We start from the raw sequence: 18464 nt of genomic DNA, 5'->3' as shown, positions 1-18464 counted from the left end.
ATAATAGATAAAAATAATAAACAACAATAGAAACAAACAACAAATTAATATTCTATTTACATGAAAAGGCATTTTTTCAAATATTTATCAACAAGGTTATTCATTTATGGAACAACCTTCCCTAAGTATAGCGAAAACCCTAGATCTTTTCTGTTGTTATTCAAAGCATTCTATCGGACTCAGTTATTGTAATGAACAAAACAAATAACCATAAACCTTAACTAAAGCAAACACACTTAAAAAAATAACTGATATGATAGAATGCTTTGAATAACTGTGATGAAAGATCGACCGTCCTTTCAACTAGCCGCGCTTAATCACTGCTGTGACCGATGATTGTTATGCGGGAGTAGACTTACTATCTAAAATCTGGTACATACATTTTACTTTTTAGAAAGAATGTAAAACAGCTATAAACTTACGTAATTGATGTTATTGATTAGTTACCGATTGTATGATTATGTTGATGTTTTCGAAGCTGCCAGAAAAAAAACACCAGAATACTTAGTATTTAATGCCAAGGTGCTTGGACATCTTTAAGACAGGGCAAAGTAGGCAAAATTATAGTTTTCTAGTGAAAGTTATGATTAGTTGATTTCCAGAGTTAATCTGTATGTTCCATCTCTAGTTTTAATGCTTTATGTTGGAAACTGTTATTGTAACACAGTTCGCATGTTTGGTAATTAGGAACTTGCATGATGATTCCTCGATTAAGATATTATTGTTGTGTGAATACAACGATGTACATTTTCATCATTCATGTTGAAACTTTTTAGTTGTTAATTTCTATAGCAACAATTCCACTGTGGTGCTTTTCAGTGGTTCATAAAATACTGATTTAATTAGCAGGAGCATAGAATAGAAGGAGCAGTTTCTTGATAGGCTAACTCCAGGATACAGTGCTAATTGGTCAATTGTCCTAGCTTTGTTTTGATTATCAGCTTAACCACAACTGTGTGGGGCCTGTAATATCTGGACAAGAAGAATTTCTGATCTTTATATAGAGTTGTATTTATATCTACTATCAAGTTGAATAATACTAATTAAGAAGTTGCCGTAGCTTCGTCAGTCAAACGATATTAATATGAAGATACTCGATTTATCTTTAATCATTATGAAGAAAAACCTTTATAATAGTTTGCAGGGTTTGATCTAAGGAATAAATGCCACTTGACCTTAGGGCAAGCATATGTAATATCACTTGCCCCCTCAAAAATCAACTTGCCCTACATGAGTAGTCCGATTGAGACACAATCATCCCTTGCATCGAGTGGGATAAAAGCTTTGAGATATAGAATTACACAAGCCCGGTGGACGAGTGATTGTGATAACCTACATGCCCTAATGACAATATACTTGTCCCGGGGAATTGGACTAGTGCTTAAATCAGACCCTGCTTTGTTTCAAATGTAACATTTGTGAAATAAGTTGAGTTGATAATTAGAAATCTCTAAGACGAGGAAAATTTTGGCAATGTTTTTAGTTTTCTTGTAATAACTAAAGAATAATTAGTTTACCCTACGCTTTCCAGAGTGAGTGAATTTGTAGGTTTTATGTTGAACTGTTTTTTAAATAACTCATTTAGCGGGAATATAATTGTCGTGTAAGAATAAAATGATACACATGTTTCGTCATTCATACTGTTGTGCTCATCAATGTTTCATAAAATACTATTTTCATTAAGGCCCTTATGGAAAATAGAGTAGCAAAATAGAGGAGCAGTCTCTTGATAAATGAGGATATATGAACAGTATTAATCAGTAGATTATGCTAGCTATGGACTCTAAAACCATGGTTTAACAATGTCTATATGGGTTCTGAAATATCTGCACAAGAAGCACCTCAAAAAGTTAGTTATTGAATTTTAACTTTGTTAGCAAAGCCATTAGTTATTAGTTATTGCCCTAGCTCTATTCAAATTGACAGTTGAACATATTTATATACTCGCTTTATATACTCTTGTTGAATGCATAGAAGAGAATACCTCCATTATACTTTGCATTAAATGTAACATTTGAGAAAATAACCAATTTGATAATGTCTTAAAGACAAGGCAAGGTGGCAAAACTAGTTATCTTGTAAAATAATGTTATTGAAAATTAAATCAAAGACTGTTAAGTTAAACTTATCTTAAGCTTTCCAGATTGAATTTGTGGTTTTATCTCCGGTTATAATGGTTTTATGTTGGAGACTTTTTTGAAATACAGGTCATGTTTTTGTAAATGACTGACGCACTTCCTCCAGTACATGAATACCTGTCATTTAGGTATAATTGTTGTTGTGGGGATAAAATGACATGTTCATGTCAATTGTTCATAAAACATTGATTAATTATTCATAAAACATTGATTTATTAAGGTCCTATCGAATAAAGTTGAGCTTTTTCTTGATAAATGAGATGTCCTCAATCTTGATGTCATTTGAAAAGTTGACATGATAGATTCATATTTCATGAAATATAACAAAGTGTCGGTTATATTGACCTCATGAATTGTCAAATTCATAATCTTAGGCTTTCAGACTAGTCCAATTTTCGGTTTTTTATGGATCAAAGTTTATAATTCTTTGTGTATTTTTGTTATTTTCCTATTGATGCAAATAAGCCTTTTTACAGTTTCCAGGCGCCATTTTTTTGGGTACCCGCCGGGTCCACATTGTTGAATTTTTTGTCCCTATTTTTCTCCGGTTTAATTTTTTTATTTCGTTCATATCTCTGGATTTGATTAAGATAGAAACAAAGTAAAAATATTGATGAACTCGGCTGATAATAAACTTTTTTATGATATCACTCATTTATAAAGTTAATGCAACAATGTGCGCTGGTGAAGTTATAAACATTGATATCGTCTTCCCGATAATTCAACTTGAATTATTGCTCATCTCATTCAAAAGTTCGTAATTCTTACAAATATTAATCTACATTTTTGAAATTTTCAGAACCAATAGCCATCTATATGTGGTCTTATATTCCTTTTACCGTTTTCAATTATCTTTATTAGTTTTTAAGTAATTGCGAGTCAAACTTCCAAAACTCGTTTTCCCGGGTCCCCTGGGTGCATCTTTATATCAGGAAATTTCACAATTTCACCGGTCCCTACTTTGTTGAAAATCAATTTATTAAGTAACCATGGAAATAAGAGCACCTAGGTTTTTGAAAAGTGGTTATTAAAGATATATATTCTCTAGGATTTGTCAAAATAAACAAAATAACCCAGATGTTGCTTTAACCAGCTACCTAGGTTCACAACAGATCATTTTGTCCAACGTGTTTCATTCGATTCCAAAACTGCACGTACGGGTATACGATTGCAAATGTGAAAGTCAGACATTATGTGGCACATGTATGAGGACCAAAGTCTCAATGCTGCGTCGCATTGCCGTCGCAAATTTGCATGGCTACTTACGTGAAGTGGGCTAATACAGACCTTGTGTGATCAAAACTGACTTAGAATTCGTGCCAAATCTCAAAACAACTATCAAACACACGAGATCAATTTTGACAGAAAGTAAACGAAAGTTATGTTCCTTACTAATATATTCCAAAGTTCCAATCTTTCCAACACAATCGACTAAGCCAAATATATTCAAATTCAATTTGAAACACCTTCCAGCTCTTGTCACGATCAGTAATAAAGATCGAACATCGAACATTCTCAAAAAAGCAAACCCGATCCAACGGTTTGCAAGCGTCAAGTTTGACACAGCCGTGGCTGCCTCCATTTGTGTGGAGCTGCTGCTGAAAATTCAAAAATGTAAATCGGGTACCGGTATTTAACTGAAGACCGAGTGCTCGCCATTACACCATGGTATTTCTGATGGTTAACTTTTGAGCAACTGGCTCCAGAATCACCTGCCAACGGCCATATTTCATTGATGCAATATACTGTGAAACGATATAATATAGACGGGAGATCAATGAAACTTAAATGCCTGACACTAAGACTTATTTCGACTTTTTTGACTATCTTAGATGATTGGGAGAGGGGTCCAAAAATAAGGACATTTTCCGTGGTTTAAGGCTGTGAGTAGGGTGCCCCTCGGTGTTGAAACAAATACATCCAAAACAATTTAATTTGCAAGAGGATGAGTGTTAGATTTGTAAGTTTTATGCGATCACTGTCTTGACAAAGATGGTAATCTTAATGGGAAGTTGCAGGGGTCCGGACTACCGACCCTCCAAACCCGTAGTCTGTCCCTGTGTTACTAGAAATATATCTCTATTTACCATTTTTTTCAAATAACTAGGTGCCCTTGTTTCCATAGTTACTGAAAATTTTGATTTTAACAATGTAGGACCGGTTAAATTGGCAAATTTCTTGATATAAATATGCACACATGATACTCTAGAAAACGTGTTTTGGAAGTTTGACTCGCAATTACTTAAAAACTAATAAAGATAATTGAAAACGGTAAAAGGTATATAAGACCACATATAGATGGCTATTGGTCCTGAAAATTTCAAAAATGTAGATTAATATTTGTAAGAATTACGAACTTTTGAATGAGATGAGCATTAATTCAAGTTGAATTATCGGGAAGACGATATCAATGTTTATAACTTCACCAGCGCACATTGTTGCATTAACTTTATAAATGAGTGATATCATAAAAAAGTTTATTATCAGCCGAGTTCATCAATATTTTTACTTTGTTTCTATCTTAATCAAATCCAGAGATATGAACGAAATAAAAAAACTAAACCGGAGAAAAATAGGGACAAAAAATTCAACAATGCGGACCCGGCGGGTACCCAAAAAAATGGCGCCTGGAAACTGTAAAAAGGCTTATTGTATAAATCAGCTGTAGTGGAAATGTATCGTAGATACAGACTTCTAAATACCTTACATCTAACTTTGTTTTAAAGTTAGTACAATTTCATACATAGTAATAGAAATGAAATTACTATTAAAATTTGAGAAAATAAGCTAAAAGTTAATAATTTGGTATGTGAAAATAAAATGATGTAAGAATGTAAATCAGATTGATTACTTAATCCTACGCTTTCCAGAGTATTTGGCCAGGTTTATCTCTGGTTTTAGTGCGGGGAGCCATGGACTCTTACAGTTTAAGAGTCCATGGTTGGGCCATAGGCTTTTTTGTTTTAGAGTCTATGGTTGGACCATGGATGTATAAACCATCGTTTATAGTTAATACGCCCATGGTGAATGGACTAGTTTTTGAAAGTCCACGTGTTTGAGGAACTTGCGTTATAATTCCTCGAGCACAAACCTGGCATTTTGTATAATTGTTGTATCAGAATAAATATGATTTTGAAATTTGTCATTCGTTTAGTTAAGCAACAAGTGTTACTAAAACGAAGCACTACTAAAAACGAAGACTATATGCACCCGAGAAAACCGACCAATTACGTTTCCGGCAGAGGTTGTACGGAGCGCCCCAAGTGGTGATTTCGAGTATCTTATTTCGACTTCTTTTTAGTCAAACATAGTTCTAATACCCCAAAGTGCATATAGGTCTTCGTTTTAGTAGCGCATAGTTTTTAGTAACACCCCCATTTCACTGCCCTGCTATAAAATAAATTGCTTTCACGGCCGGCCCGTGAATCATTTTCACGAACCCAGGGCCACCTTCGGTTATTCGAGTTAGTCGACTATGGTCGAACTAAACGAAACTGAATGTCCATTAATCGGAACAATATTCCGAAAATTAAGCGCATTCGGTTATTAGTTCCGACCACTAGTCAACTAGCTACAAAAACCGAATTTGGCCCTGGCAGGTGAATCGGTTGCTGTTCCCTGGAAACCTTTAACTTGGTCACAGGCAAGGCTTGTGGTGCACACGTGTGTGTAGCACGACCGAGAACATGCGTGAAAGCGCATAAACAGAATGTAGTTCGAACGACAAATCAATAACTAAACTGATAAATAAAACCGACGCATTCCGATGAAATTCATTAACTGGATTATCAGGTCGCCGGTATCGGAACGGATTATCAAATAAACGCATATTTTTCAATTAGGTCAGTTCATAAGCTTTCCAGCGATATATGATATGTGATGATTAACGTCCGGAAACCGCGTCAACTCGTCGTTTTTCGTCGGAAATCGACTTCTCCGAGACGTCTTAGTAATTCCGGCTTTGGCTATTTTGTTTTTTTTGTTTGAGTCGTGATTTCTCGGGTGTCTCTTATCCGGTTACGTCGCGGAAAGTCTCAAACGAAAAAGTAACCTCTTAGGAATGAAACGAAACTGATTTCGTACGAATCGGTCGATAGGTTACGAAGTTATGAGCAATTGAAATGAGACGGTCAATTCTTGTATGTCAAAATGTGAGCTCCCTTTTCTTTTTTATAGGTGATGCCTAGAATACTGGGTCAAATCTTTGATTTTGGACCCCAGCTATCGTGACGAGCCCCTGTGCCGCCGGTCACTTTTTAGAATTGAAAATACAATCTACAATGCATATACATAATCTATGCAGGACAACATAACAGTTATTTCAAATGACGAGGCCTACTTCAACCCAGATTCGGGAGGATATCGGGTGGCAGCCAAACCGATCGGGCAAGGCCACACGATATACACCTAAGTCCGGTGAAGAAGACATCAGAAAAGTTCTGTATATATACCCCTGTTTTTGACCTATATCTCACACCTGACGATGATCTCTAGGGTGCGATCGAAACGTCGTGTCTTATTTATATTTTAGATTGAATAAATAAATTCTTGTTTTTAATTCTTTTCATCTGTAGATAGTGGGTTTTTATCTTATTATCCGTTCACCACGTTTGAGTGTGGTTATCGTTCTATTAATAGCATGGCCAGACTATTACGTGTCTAGTTGGATAAAAAGGCAAATATGCGGCTGAGACCTCGTACGGTATACAACATTGTTATATAACACTGTGTGCTAGTCCAAGGTACACACACTCACACTGGTAGATCGCGGGACGTGGTGAAAAATACACCGCGGATAACTTGTTTTCTCCACAGAACTCAAATCAAATCCGAAACGAAAAACGTCGTGAGCTAGTATAAAATCATCAGCACGTTGATCTTGTTGACCAGTGTATGAAGTAGTCATCTCCCAAGAACATAACAATGTCGGTACTTATAAGATGCGCATTGCTTCGAAACTCATTCAAAAGGTTTGTCGGAGAGAAGTTAGTTTTCAGATTGTATCACAATGTCGCTGAAAAAGGAGTGAACTGTCGTTTGCGCGTTTATCCTGATAACGAACTGGTGGATGCATCCCTTAAAATCGAAGCTGATAATATCAAACCACTTGAGAATGTGACGCTGTATTCAGAAATGTATGAAAGCGGATTTAGATTCGGTGCATATAGTTATTTCGTGACCGGACCGGGTGGAACATTAGATTTGACAAAAGACCCATCCGTAGGTGGTAGCTATGTTGGTGTCCATCCTCACGGACTTCTCTGGGGTATGGAACCGCTACCCGGTCAAAGGCCTGGTATCCGCTTCATGAAGAAGGATGTTACGACCCCGTTAGATATCAAATTGAAAATGTTCTCCGATCATGTAACATTTGAGGACATCCTAAACGAGAAACCCTCCCTAATTCCTTTAGGAAACGCCGATATAAAGAGACGGTACAAATCTGCAGATGTCGAACGCACAGTTATTCGCACTGGTAGAATCAGAGGTACATTTTTTCGTCCGGTTGGTACCGGTCCATTTCCTGCCGTAATTGATATGTTTGGTACCAACGGAGGCTGCGTCGAGCACAGATCCGCATTACTGGCATCACGTGGTATTGCGAGTTTAGCCTTAGCTTATTTCGACTATGAAGATTTGCCTTCGAAAGTTGATCAACTGGATATGAACTATTTTATAGAAGCTGTCGATTGGCTTCGAGAGCAACAGGATGTTGATTCGCTCAATGGAATTGGTGTGGTTGTTGTGTCAAAAGGAGCAGATATTGCGATTATGATGACTGAGGTATGCAGATATATCACGGCGGTTGTCGCTATAAACTCGTTTAGCCATTCTCTTATTTGGCCGACTTTGATAGGCGGTCACATTAGACCTGGTTACCCGACAAAATTGGTGAAAGACCTTGTGATCACAGAGGGAAGACCTTTTTGCTATAAAAACAACGTCATCTACCCAGACTGTGACGTAGATGATGATAACCGTTCTTTGATTGAAGTCGAGAAATCAGATACGGCTAACTTTCTGTTTATCGTGGGTCAGCACGATTTAATATGTCATCCTCAGGGTACGTTCAACTTAGTGAAACGTCTCCGCAAACACGGCCGTCAGAACTATGAGTTACTCATGTGTCCTGGGGCCGGACATCTACTTGAACTACCGCATGCCCCCGTAACTCTACATTGCTATCATAAATTCCTGGGAAACATAGTCGCCTACGGCGGTGAGAAAACGCTTCATGCTAGAGCTCAGGAATATTCGTGGAACAGAATGCTGAAATTCTTAAAATCGAAATTACAAAAAGACAAAAGTGAAACTAAATAATGTATTGATGATGATACGATTGAGTGCTGTTTGCTCGACTACAACATTGTACATCCAATAATGTTTTTGTTTTTTTTTTGTTTCTAACAGAAAGTTCACACTGAAACTGCATGAAAAGAAATTAATTGTCTGTATCATATATTATATTCATATATTGTAGTAAAAAATTCAACTAACGAATCTTATGTGGCTTGATAATTATGTCAGCTAAATCTCTTTTTATTTCTCTTGATGAAAGGCAAAGCAAGTCACTAAAGTCACTCATCAAATCGCAAAGAAAATGTTTCTTTCGACGAGATGAGAATTCGTCGCAAAGATGGAAAGTATTGTTTCCGATGTTGTCGCGATTCACATGTCACATGGGGCAAACCGCAGCGTTGAAAGTCACTAATAATGTTCTTTACTGAGTTCAAAAGCCATGAATAAACTGTCCTGCCACGAAACGTGTCGCATATATAAAGTACTGAACAAATCGGAGTTGACATTCATGCAGTTTATAGTTCAAAGTAAAAGCTTGTGGTTATCATTTCACAATTATTCCAAGGTGAAAGCCGCGTCTCTCGTCGTTCGTGATTTCTCTCGCTCAACCGCTCAGTTGATTTTGTGACTGTTATGTGCTGCCGCTCTGTACATGGTTGGCGGAAGCACGTGAACTAACATATCACTTGCGTGCCATAGGCACAGTCATTAAACACGGAATACCAGTAGTGTTAAACTTGTATGCCGTATATCCACTCTGGGGCGGTCCAGTAATTCTGTGATACTTTGAACTCGTGACCGTGGTATAAAGGAGTTTTTGGCTTACAAAATGAATTTGATTGTTTCGTAAGTTCCACTGCGAGTTCCTCCCCAATTGTCAAATCAAGAACGCGACGGCGCCGCGCGGGGCTGACACAAATGATAAACTATTAATAGCATGGCCAGACTATCACGTGTCATGTTGGATAAAAAGGCAAATATGCGGCTGAGACCTCGTACGGTATACAACATTGTTATATAACACCGTGTGCTAGTCGAGGTACACACATACAGCAGATCGCGGGACGTGGTGAAAAATACATCGAGGATAACTTGTTTTTTCCACAGAACTCAAATCAAATCCGAAACGAAAAACGTCGTGAGCTAGTATAAAATCATCAGCACGTTGATCTGTTGACCAGTGTATGAAGTAGTCATCTCCCAAGAACATAACAATGTCGGTACTTATAAGATGCGCATTGCTTCGAAACTCATTCAAAAGGTTTGTCGGAGAGAAGTTAGTTTTCAGATTATATCACAATGTCGCTGAAAAAGGAGTGACCTGTCGTTTGCGCGTTTATCCTGATAACGACCTGGTGGATGCATCCCTTAAAATCGAAGCTGATAATATCAAACCACTTGAAAATGTGACGCTGTATTCAGAAATGCATGAAGGTGGATTTAAATTCGGTGCATATAGTTATTTCGTGACCGGACCGGATGGAACATTAGATTTGACGAGAGACCCATCTGTAGGCGGTAGCTATGTTGGTGTCCATCCTCACAGACTTCTCTGGGGTATGGAACCGCTACCCGGTCAAAGACCTGGTATCCGCTTAATGAAAAAAGATGTTTCGAAGCCGTTTGATATCAAATTGAAAATGTTCTCCGATCATGTAACATTTGAGGATATCCTTAACGAGAAACCCTCCCTAATTCCTTTAGGAAACGCCGATATAAAGAGATGGTACAAATCTGCAGATGTCGAACGCACAGTTATTCGCACTGGTAGAATCAGAGGTACGTTTTTTCGTCCGGTTGGTACCGGCCCATTTCCAGCCGTAATTGATATGTTTGGTACCAACGGAGGCTGCGTCGAGTACAGATCCGCATTACTGGCGTCACGTGGTATTGCTAGTTTAGCCTTGGCTTATTTCGACTATGAAGATTTGCCTTCGAAAGTTGATCAACTGGATATGAACTATTTTATAGAAGCTGTCGATTGGCTTCGGGAGCAACAGGATGTTGATTCGCTCAATGGAATTGGTGTGGTTGGTGTGTCAAAAGGAGCAGATATTGCGATTATGATGACTGAGGTATGCAGATATATCACGGCGGTTATCGCTATAAACTCGTTTAGCCATTCTCTATTTTGGCCGACTTTGATAGGCGGTCACATTAGACCTGGTTACCCGACAAAATTGGTGAAAGACCTTGTGATCACAGAGGGAAGACCTTTCTGCTACAAAGACAACGTTATCTACCCAGACTGTGACGTAGATGATGATAACCGTTCTTTGATTCAAGTCGAGAAATCAGATACGGCTAACTTTCTGTTTATCGTGGGTCAGCACGATTTGATATGTCATCCTCAGGGTACGTTCAACTTAGTGAAACGTCTCCGCAAACACGGTCGTCAGAACTATGAGTTACTCATGTGTCCTGGGGCTGGACATCTACTTGAACTACCGCATGCCCCCGTAACTCTAAATTGCTATCATAAATTCCTGGGAAACATAGTCGCCTACGGCGGTGAGAAAACGCTTCATGCTAAAGCTCAGGAATATTCGTGGAACAGAATGCTGAAATTCTTAAAATCGAAATTACAAAAAGACAAAAATGAAACTAAATAATGTATTGATGATGATACGATTGAGTGCTGTTTGCTCGACTACAACATTGTACATCCAATAATGTTTTTGGTTTTTTTTGGTTTCTAACAGAAAGTTCACACTCAAACTGCATGAAAAGAAATTAATTGTCTGTATCATATATTATATTCATATATTGTAGTAAAAAACTAACGAATCTTATGTGGCTTAATAATTATGTCGGCTAAATCTCTTTTGATTTCTTTTGGATGAAAGGCAAAGCAAGTCACTAATGTCACTCATCAAATCGCCAAGAAAATGTTTCTTTCGACGAGATGAGAACTCGTCGCAAAGATGGAAAGCGTTGTTTCCCATGTTGTCGCGATTCACATGTCACATGGGGCAAACCGCAGCGTTGAAAGTCACTAATAATGTTCTTTACTGAGTTCAAAAGCCATGAATATTGTCCTGCCACGAAACTTGTCGCATATATAAAGTACTGAACAAATCGGAGTTGACATTCATGCTGTTTATAGTTCAAAGTAAAAGCTCGTGGTTATCATTTCACAATTATTCCAAGGTGAAAGCCGCGTCTCTCGTCGTTCGTGATTTCTCTCGCTCAACCGCTCAGTAGTCAGGACATCGGAATTAGATCTAGTAAAACTTTGGATTGTAGATGTCACTTAACCATCTCGTTCAGGTAAACAAATCCAGATGGTTGCTGTTCAGATAAATGTATCATGTATCATGTACAAACATTCTTAGAAATTGCCATCTTTTGTGTAGCTCGTAAACATATAATGTTCATACATGCTTACGAAAAATATACATAGTAGAATTCAAAATTGATAGATACTAGTTCAAATAAACTTGACCAAATTAATGCTGAATCGATGAGATATAATTTGTTCATTTCACTCTATACTCGCCGATACTTAATCATGATAATAATCAATGATCAATTCAAAGGAGGTAAACGGTACGTACAGAGGTCGAGAGATCATTTCGGTGATTTGTAAAACAGTTTTAAGCGTTTCTCACGTCTTCAGAATATTGAGACGCCATTTCCACCAATCTTATTCAGATTTTTCGAAGAGACTGAAGAAACTACGAAATTCAACGTGTAAAATGCTGATACCCGTCAGAATATGTGCATCGTTTCAACTCGGATTATCTGGGAAGTATACATGTATCAGAGAGAAGTTATCAGTTTTCAGATTCTATCACAATGTCGCTGAAAAAGCAGTGAAACGTCGTCTGCGCGTTACTCCTGATAATGATCTGATTGATGCATCCCTTAAAATCGAAGCTGATAATATCAAACCACTTGAGAATGTGACGCTGTATTCAGAAATGCATGAAGGTGGATTTAGATTCGGTGCATATAGTTATTTCGTGACCGGACCGGATGGAACATTAGATTTGACAAAAGACCCATCCGTAGGTGGTAGCTATGTTGGTGTCCATCCTCACGGACTTCTCTGGGGTATGGAACCGCTACCCGATCAAAGACCTGGTATCCGCTTCATGAAGAAGGACGTTACGACCCCGTTAGATATCAATTTTAAAATGTTCTCCGATCATGTGGCATATGAAGACATCTTCAACGAGAAACCCTCCCTTATTCCTTTAGGAAACGCCGATATAAAGAGATGGTACAAATCCGCAGATGTCGAACGCACAGTTATTCGCACTGGTAGAATCAGAGGTACGTTTTTTCGTCCGGTTGGTACCGGTCCATTTCCAGCCGTAATTGATATGTTTGGTACCAACGGAGGCTGCGTCGAGCACAGATCCGCATTACTGGCATCACGTGGTATTGCGAGTTTAGCCTTAGCTTATTTCGACTATGAAGATTTGCCTTCGAAAGTTGATCAACTGGATATGAACTATTTTATAGAAGCTGTCGATTGGCTTCGAGAGCAACAGGATGTTGATTCGCTCAATGGAATTGGTGTGGTTGCTGCGTCAAAAGGAGCAGATATTGCGATTATGATGACTGAGGTATGCAGATATATCACGGCGGTTGTCGCTATAAACTCGTTTAGCCATTCTCTTATTTGGCCGACTTTGATAGGCGGTCACATTAGACCTGGTTACCCGACAAAATTGGTGAAAGACCTTGTGATCACAGAGGGAAGACCTTTCTGCTATAAAAACAACGTCATCTACCCAGACTGTGACGTAGATGATGATAACCGTTCTTTGATTGAAGTCGAGAAATCAGATACGGCTAACTTTCTGTTTATCGTGGGTCAGCACGATTTAATATGTCATCCTCAGGGTACGTTCAACTTAGTGAAACGTCTCCGCAAACACGGTCGTCAGAACTATGAGTTACTCATGTGTCCTGGGGCCGGACATCTACTTGAACAACCGCATGCCCCCGTAACTCTACATTGCTATCATAAATGCCTGGGAAACATAGTCGCCTTCGGCGGTGAGAAAACGCTTCATGCGAATGCTCAGGAATATTCGTGGAACAGAATGCTGAAATTCTTAAAATCGAAATTACAAAAAGACAAAAGTGAAACTAAATAATGTATTGATGATGATACGATTGAGTGCTGTTTGCTCGACTACAACATTGTACATCCAATAATGTTTTTGCTTTTTTGTTTCTAACAGAAAGTTCACACTCAAACTGCATGAAAAGAAATTAATTGTCTGTATCATATATTATATTCATATATTGTAGTAAAAAAACTAACGAATCTTATGTGGCTTAATAATTATGTCAGCTAAATCTCTTTTGATTTCTCTTGATGAAAGGCAAAGCAAGTCACTAAAGTCACTCATCAAATCGCAAAGAAAATGTTTCTTTCGACGAGATGAGAACTCGTCGCAAAGATGGAAAGTATTGTTTCCGATGTTGTCGCGATTCACATGTCACATGGGGCAAACCGCAGCGTTGAAAGTCACTAATAATGTTCTTTATTGAGTTCTAAAGCCATGAATACTGTCCTGCCACGAAACTTGTCGCATATATAATGTACTGAACATATCGGAGTTGACATTCATGCTGTTTATAGTTCAAAGTAAAAACTTGCGGTTATCATTTCACAATTATTCCAAGGTGAAAGTCGTGTCTCTCGTCGTTCGTGATTTCTCTCGCTCAACCGCTCAGTTGATTTTGTGACTGTTATGTGCTGCCGCTCTGTACATGGTTGGCGGTAAGCACGTGAACTAACATATCACTCGCGTGCCATAGGCACAGTCATTACACACGGAATACCAGTAGTGTTAAACTTGTATGCCGTATATCCACTCTGGGGCGGTCCAGTAATTCTGTGATACTTTGAACTCGTGACCGTGGTATAAAGGAGTTTTTGGCTTAAAAATGAATTTGATTGTTTCGTAAGTTCCACTGCGAGTTCCTCCCCAATTGTCAAATCAAGAACGCGACGGCGCCGCGCGGCGAATTTTTTTTTCACACCATGTCAGATAGCCACTGCGCATGCCCAACTCAGTTTCGCTTCCGGACTGCATGTCGCAATGCATGAAGAAATCCATGATGTGAACGACAAAATCTACTGTCGACTCTTGACTAAATATAAGCTGTGGTAGGAGGCCTAGCGCCAGCCAATTGACCATGATTGACTACTTGCCAGCTTCGCGTCTCAGACCAGTAGGAAACCGAAGTAAGTTAATGGTTTCATTCTTTTTACAGGCACGTTTTTCCTTCTTTGACTTTAATTCAATTCAATTCTTTATTATCATACATGATTGTAGATGCAATGCAATTGTAACAAAAATAAAATGATATAAAATAGAATAAAACACAACACAACATAAGCATTAGACTTATTCGTTATACAAGAATATGTATATATACATGTACATTCTACTTTATATATTACCATTAAGTGACAATTTTTTATTTATAAGTTGGAAAACCCAAAAGCTGTAAACTGTCCTAGGCTACGTGTCATTAGTGGGGACGAAATGATTAATAGGAATTTATCTTCATCAGAGAAACTATTATTTGGGAATATAAGAAATGTCGGAATTGCCCAAAATTTGGCCTGTCAGTGTCAGACCCCCGCTGTCAGACCACAGCTCCCTCATTTGTAGGCTCAAACTGTGACGGTAGAAATCTGAACTATTAAGATTCTATTAAGAATTTGCAACTTAAACTTTTGAAGCCAATTAATGTCTATTGTAAACATATAGGCCTAAAATCATGACAGTGTATGTGTTGAGTGTGATAAGCCGCAATACCGAGTTGTGTAGATCTTCTCCCAAAATTTGCAGAGAACACCTCCGCAGGCTTTACACTCTAGCGCTTCAGACGCCTGCTCCACCAACCTCCCAAGACGCAACGAGTCCTATTTAAAAACGTGCGGCACCTCATAAATCAGACAGTTTTGGTCAAATTCACATAAGATGCCAACCAAATTTCTCTGTTTTAATTTTAGGCAAAGAATATTATCGTGATACTAAAATGTAGTTATTAAATAATGTGAACAATGCTTAGATAACAAGTATGGATTCAGCTATAGTAACGGTAAGTTGATTTTATATCACAAGTCCTTTGTGTGAGGTTCTCTACAGGGGGTCATGGAATACGGAATACTAATTTGAAGTGGAATACAGCATAAAAAGCTGAAAATTGTCGATTTTGCTGAAATTCTTGGAATACAAAGAGAAAACTGTCTTGTTTTGCCATCGGAATACGGAATACAGGGATATTTTCCAGATTACATATGCCAAATTCCTTGGAATACAGCATACAAACACCCTGTCGAGGGCCTCTTGTGGTTTCCTGTCTTCGCACTGGGCATAAAATATCTTGGACGAGTTTCTTGTTGCTGACTGGCCGCCATTAATGCATGGTTCCCAGCTTACCGGGAAAACGGGAAAAAGTAGGGAATTTAAAAATTGAATTCCCGGTTGGGAAAAGTCAGGGAATTGATCAAAATTTGATAGAATCCGGGAAAAAGTAGGGAATTACAAAAACTCTGTTCAGATAGTCATGTCAGTTGATTGGTATATGATGTTATATGTAAATTTGTACAATATTTCTTATGGCTATTATCTTTATTACAGGTGCCTGATATTGACACAGCATATGAAAATATTTCCCGCAGGAGAATCAGTCAATTGCGTATTCCGCCGACCAGTTTTGGACAGTTCACTGTCGTGGAGAAACATTCTGCTGAAGTTGGTGATCTTTTAAAGTATCCGTCCACCTCTGCAGCAGTGAGTTGCAGCACACAAAAATGAAATGTTATTTTTGGGAAAACAGTTGAAAATCAATCAGAACTTTCTTCATTTTAAGGGAAATAGCCAACCGGTCTGCTTATAAGTACTGATGGCAATTTGAAAGAAATATTAGACTTCCATGACACAAACTTAATTAAAAATGTTGAAAAAATTTTATCCTCACCAACATTAGCAAAATGGGTATTTTTTAGGGATAACAGGGGCAGGGTTATGCTATATATTAATGAATGTAATGTAACCATCTAAAAGGCTATTTTTGTATTAATTTAATTTTGTAATATTTTTGTATGCGTTTCTGATGCCATTTGATATTGAATAAACCTTCAATTTGCAGTTCTTTCTTAAGTTTCTTTTATCAAATTATTATCTGAGATATTTTTTGGATGATGTGATCTGTGTGGATTTTACTCTCATAAAATTTATATCATTACTGTTTGTGTGTGACTACAGGCCATCAAAATGCAGCAGATGATATTTCGGCATTAAAAAGTCACGTGATGCATGTGAACATGTTGTAAACGCTACAACAAAATGGCGGACCTGGTGTGAAAAAAAAATTCGCCGCCGCGCGGGGCTGACACAAATGATAAACTATTAATAGCATGGCCAGACTATGACGTGTCATGTTGGATAAAAAGGCAAATATGCGGCTGAGACCTCGTACGGTATACAACATTGTTACATAACACCGTGTGCTAGTCGAGGTACACACATACAGCAGATCGCGGGACGTGGTGAAAAATACACCGCGGATAACTTGTTTTTTCCACTGAACTCAAATCAAATCCGAAACGAAGAACGTCGTGAGCTAGTATAAAATCATCAGCACGTTGATCTGTTGACCAGTGTATGAAGTAGTCATCTCCCAAGAACATAACAATGTCGGTACTTATAAGATGTGCATTGCTTCGAAACTCATTCAAAAGGTTTGTCGGAGAGAAGTTAGTTTTCAGATTCTATCACAATGTCGCTGAAAAAGGAGTGACCTGTCGTTTGCGCGTTTATCCTGATAACGACCTGGTGGATGCATCCCTTAAAATCGAAGCTGATAATATCAAACCACTTGAAAATGTGACGCTGTATTCAGAAATGCATGAAAGTGGATTTAAATTCGGTGCATATAGTTATTTCGTGACCGGACCGGATGGAACATTAGATTTGACAAGAGACCCATCTGTAGGCGGTAGCTATGTTGGTGTCCATCCTCACGGACTTTTCTGGGGTATGGAACCGCTACCCGGTCAAAGACCTGGTATCCGCTTCATGAAGAAGGATGTTACGACCCCGTTAGATATCAAATTGAAAATGTTCTCCGATCATGTAACATTTGAAGATATCCTAAACGAGAAACCCTCCCTAATTCCTTTAGGAAACACCGATATAAAGAGATGGTACAAATCCGCAGATGTCGAACGCACAGTTATTCGCACTGGTAGAATCAGAGGTACGTTTTTTCGTCCGGTTGGTACCGGCCCATTTCCAGCCGTAATTGATATGTTTGGTACCAACGGAGGCTGCGTCGAGTACAGATCCGCATTACTGGCGTCACGTGGTATTGCTAGTTTAGCCTTAGCTTATTTCAACTATGAAGATTTGCCTTCGAAAGTTGATCAACTGGATATGAACTATTTTATAGAAGCTGTCGATTGGCTTCGAGAGCAACAGGATGTTGATTCGCTCAATGGAATTGGTGTGGTTGCTGTGTCAAAAGGAGCAGATATTGCGATTATGATGACTGAGGTATGCAGATATATCACGGCGGTTGTCGCTATAAACTCGTTTAGCCATTCTCTATTTTGGCCGACTTTGATAGGCGGTCACATTAGACCTGGTTACCCGACGAAATTGGTGAAAGACCTTGTGATCACAGAGGGAAGACCTTTCTGCTACAAAGACAACTTTATCTACCCAGACTGTGACGTAGATGATGATAACCGTTCTTTGATTCAAGTCGAGAAATCAGATACGGCTAACTTTCTGTTTATCGTGGGTCAGCACGATTTGATATGTCATCCTCAGAGTACGTTCAACTTAGTGAAACGTCTCCGCAAACACGGTCGTCAGAACTATGAGTTACTCATGTGTCCTGGGGCTGGACATCTACTTGAACTACCGCATGCCCCCGTAACTCTACATTGCTATCATAAATTCCTGGGAAACATAGTCGCCTACGGCGGTGAGAAAACGCTTCATGCTAAAGCTCAGGAATATTCGTGGAACAGAATGCTGA

General features: G+C 38.5%; 2 protein-coding genes and 1 long non-coding RNA gene across 4 annotated transcripts; all 3 read left to right on the top strand.

Annotated features, from left to right (window-relative positions):
• The first annotated feature begins 6901 nt into the window (after positions 1–6901).
• On the top strand, positions 6902–8564 carry LOC141913107 (acyl-coenzyme A amino acid N-acyltransferase 1-like). Its single transcript, XM_074804558.1, has one exon. It carries the CDS (start codon positions 7062–7064, stop codon positions 8457–8459), a length of 1398 nt encoding a protein of 465 aa, XP_074660659.1. The 5' UTR covers positions 6902–7061; the 3' UTR covers positions 8460–8564.
• A 5930-nt stretch (positions 8565–14494) lies between these two features.
• LOC141913247 (uncharacterized) lies at positions 14495–16193 on the top strand. 2 transcript variants are annotated; one of them, XR_012620259.1, is made up of 3 exons: positions 14495–14649; positions 15427–15515; positions 16077–16193. It is a non-coding gene; the product is annotated as an uncharacterized LOC141913247 (long non-coding RNA). The 2 variants fall into 2 exon arrangements; XR_012620260.1 differs by having other exon boundaries at positions 16058–16193.
• Positions 16194–17113: 920 nt separating this feature from the next.
• On the top strand, positions 17114–18464 carry LOC141913327 (acyl-coenzyme A amino acid N-acyltransferase 1-like). Its single transcript, XM_074804833.1, has 2 exons — positions 17114–18410; positions 18457–18464. The coding sequence occupies exons 1-2, from the start codon at positions 17114–17116 to the stop codon at positions 18462–18464; spliced, it is 1305 nt and encodes a 434-aa protein (XP_074660934.1).

The sequence above is a fragment of the Tubulanus polymorphus genome, chromosome 11 (genome assembly GCF_964204645.1).
Source record: "Tubulanus polymorphus chromosome 11, tnTubPoly1.2, whole genome shotgun sequence".
NCBI classification, from domain to species: Eukaryota; Metazoa; Nemertea; class Palaeonemertea; order Tubulaniformes; family Tubulanidae; genus Tubulanus; species Tubulanus polymorphus.
This window is presented reverse-complemented; position numbering and strand designations above follow the sequence as displayed.

What these genes read in the sequence shown, in the direction of transcription:
- LOC141913107 (XM_074804558.1), top strand. Translation starts at nt 7,062, where the DNA reads ATGTCGGTACTTATAAGATGCGCATTGCTTCGAAACTCATTCAAAAGG.
- LOC141913327 (XM_074804833.1), top strand. Translation starts at nt 17,114, where the DNA reads ATGTCGGTACTTATAAGATGTGCATTGCTTCGAAACTCATTCAAAAGG.